Source organism: Anomaloglossus baeobatrachus, chromosome 11 (genome assembly GCF_048569485.1).
Source record: "Anomaloglossus baeobatrachus isolate aAnoBae1 chromosome 11, aAnoBae1.hap1, whole genome shotgun sequence".
Classification (NCBI taxonomy): Eukaryota; Metazoa; Chordata; class Amphibia; order Anura; family Aromobatidae; genus Anomaloglossus; species Anomaloglossus baeobatrachus.
Genome location: NC_134363.1, coordinates 30919029 through 30921195, shown reverse-complemented (window position 1 = coordinate 30921195; position 2167 = coordinate 30919029). Strand labels below are relative to the sequence as shown.

The window sequence follows — 2167 nt, the reverse complement described above, 5'->3', positions numbered from 1 at the left end:
CACGAAACGTGCTGAACACGGACATACTCCGTGTGCGGTCCATTCAGGCACGGACCCATAGACTAAAGCGGGTCCGTGCCTGCGTGCTGCCGGCCAAAAACGGACATGTCGTCCGTGTAGAAAACCGCACACACGTACTTACGACAGGGACACACGTTCCATGTGATTTTACGTGTGTGTGCCATCTACCATAGAATAACATGGGTCTCCGTGTCTCCGTGTCTCCGGTACGTGCAAAAACGTACCGCACACGTACCGAAAAAACGGATGTGTGTTGCTGGCCTAAGGGAGATACACTCATGACAGGTTTTGGGAAAAAAAACCTCTTAAATGAGTAATGTTTAATGCTTTTACCATAGTGATAGCATTGCAGGGATATTTAAGGGTATGTGCAGATGGTGTGATTTAGACTCCTGTGCACCCGCGTCATTTTTGCTCTAGGAAAACATTGATGATGTTTTACCGAAAGCATTTTTTTGGGTGTCTTCTAACTTAAAGCTAACAACCTCAAATATACCTATGAGGCCATCAAGCTCAGGGCATGAGCCTGCGACAAAAAAATAATACAAAAAAACAGACAGACTTGTTTGTAGTAGTTTTTGAATGCTCAGATTTTTAATGTTTTGAAAAATAGCAAAAGAATTCCCAGAATCCCCCAAATCTCCAGAAACATCAGCAAAGAATTTCCTCTACACAATTATTTGAAAGATGTTGAAACAAGTTAATTTCTGGAAAATGAATTCGACGTACTGCCTCTTGAAGACCCATATTTGGATTTAGATTCGAATGAGCAATCCAGGTTTCCGGAGCTATACATGGATGCATCGTAGGTTGAAGAACGATCATCACAAAAATTCTCTGTTCCGCATCCCTGATAGGCCTCCATGTCAGTTTTTCCTGTGTCTGTAAACATACAATGTGTCAGAATATTAGAAAAATCGATGAAAATACTAATAATCACAGCAGCAAACTGTAAGTGGCAATATATTCATGAATATTGAATATATGAACTATAAACTACATCACTATTATATATACTGGCTGTAGTACCCGGTGTTGCCCGGGATAGTAACTGTCTCTGTCTCTCTCCCAGTCTCTGTCTTCTGTCTGTCTCTCTGTCTGTCTCTGTGTATCTGTCTATGTCTCTGTGTCTATCTCTCTGTCTGTCTCTGTATCAGTCTCTGTCTCTCTCTATCTCTTTCCCCGTCTGTCTCTATCCCCGGTCTGCCTCTATCCCCGCTCTGTCTCTATCCCCGGTCTGTCTCTATCCCCGGTCTGTCTCTATCCCCGGTCTGTCTCTATCCTCGGTCTGTCTCTATCCTCGGTCTGTCTCTATCCCCGGTCTGTCTCTATCCCCCTCTGTCTCTCTCCCCCTCTGTCTCTTTTCCCCTCTGTCTCTTTTCCCGTCTGTCTCTTTTCCCTTCTGTCTCTTTCCCAGTCTGTCGGTGCATTTTTTACTTGCTTTTTTCCTTTGGATTTTCTTGCAAATTTTCAGAAACCTGCAAGGAAATCTTTAATGCAGGAAAGTCTATGAAAATTCTTAAGTGCTGTTCATACATTCAGGATTTTTTGCTTACAGTAAAAATCTGCAGAATGTCAATTATTTTTGCGTTTTTCCTGTGTTTTCACTAAAAAAAAAAATCTGAACACAATCTTAGGGTTCACTCACATCTGCATACAGGGCCGCCATCAGGGCATGACAACCATGACCGGTGTATGGGGCCCAGTGAAGAGGGGGACCTGGCCAGGACTCAGGGTAATTACTTAGCTTTATAAGCCCCGAACCCTCCTCTTCACCAGGCCCCAGTCACAGCCGCAGCAGAGGGGCACTGGCACCACTACACTGGCTAATTTGCATGAGGTGCCTGCTTAATGGGCATTGTACGCAAATTAGCTATGTGCTGGAGGCAAGGTCAGGGGAGCAGAGCATAGTGCTAGCACATCATCCCGCGGATCAGCATGCAGCCCCATGATGAGGTCATCACTCTGTGACCTCATCACACTGCTGCAGGTAACGCAGAGTTGCGGAGGTAGCAAGGACGTGGCAGCTGATGGGGACAGGCCAATGCTCTGTGAGCTGAAGACAGGAGCAGGATGATCGCTGGGGTATGTGGGTGCCCTTTGACCCCAATGCCTACCTTGCTTCAACTGGATGTGCGTCGAAGGG

General features: G+C 45.6%; 1 protein-coding gene across 1 annotated transcript in view; it reads right to left on the bottom strand.

Annotated features, from left to right (window-relative positions):
* Positions 1-592: 592 nt before the first annotated feature.
* Positions 593-2167, bottom strand: part of LOC142256201 (protein RoBo-1-like) — a 21253-nt gene continuing 19678 nt past the window's right edge. The window contains exon 5 of the mRNA XM_075327771.1: positions 593-903. Coding sequence (XP_075183886.1) covers positions 722-903 — 182 coding nt within the window. The 3' untranslated portion in view covers positions 593-721. The remainder of the gene's footprint in view (positions 904-2167) is intronic.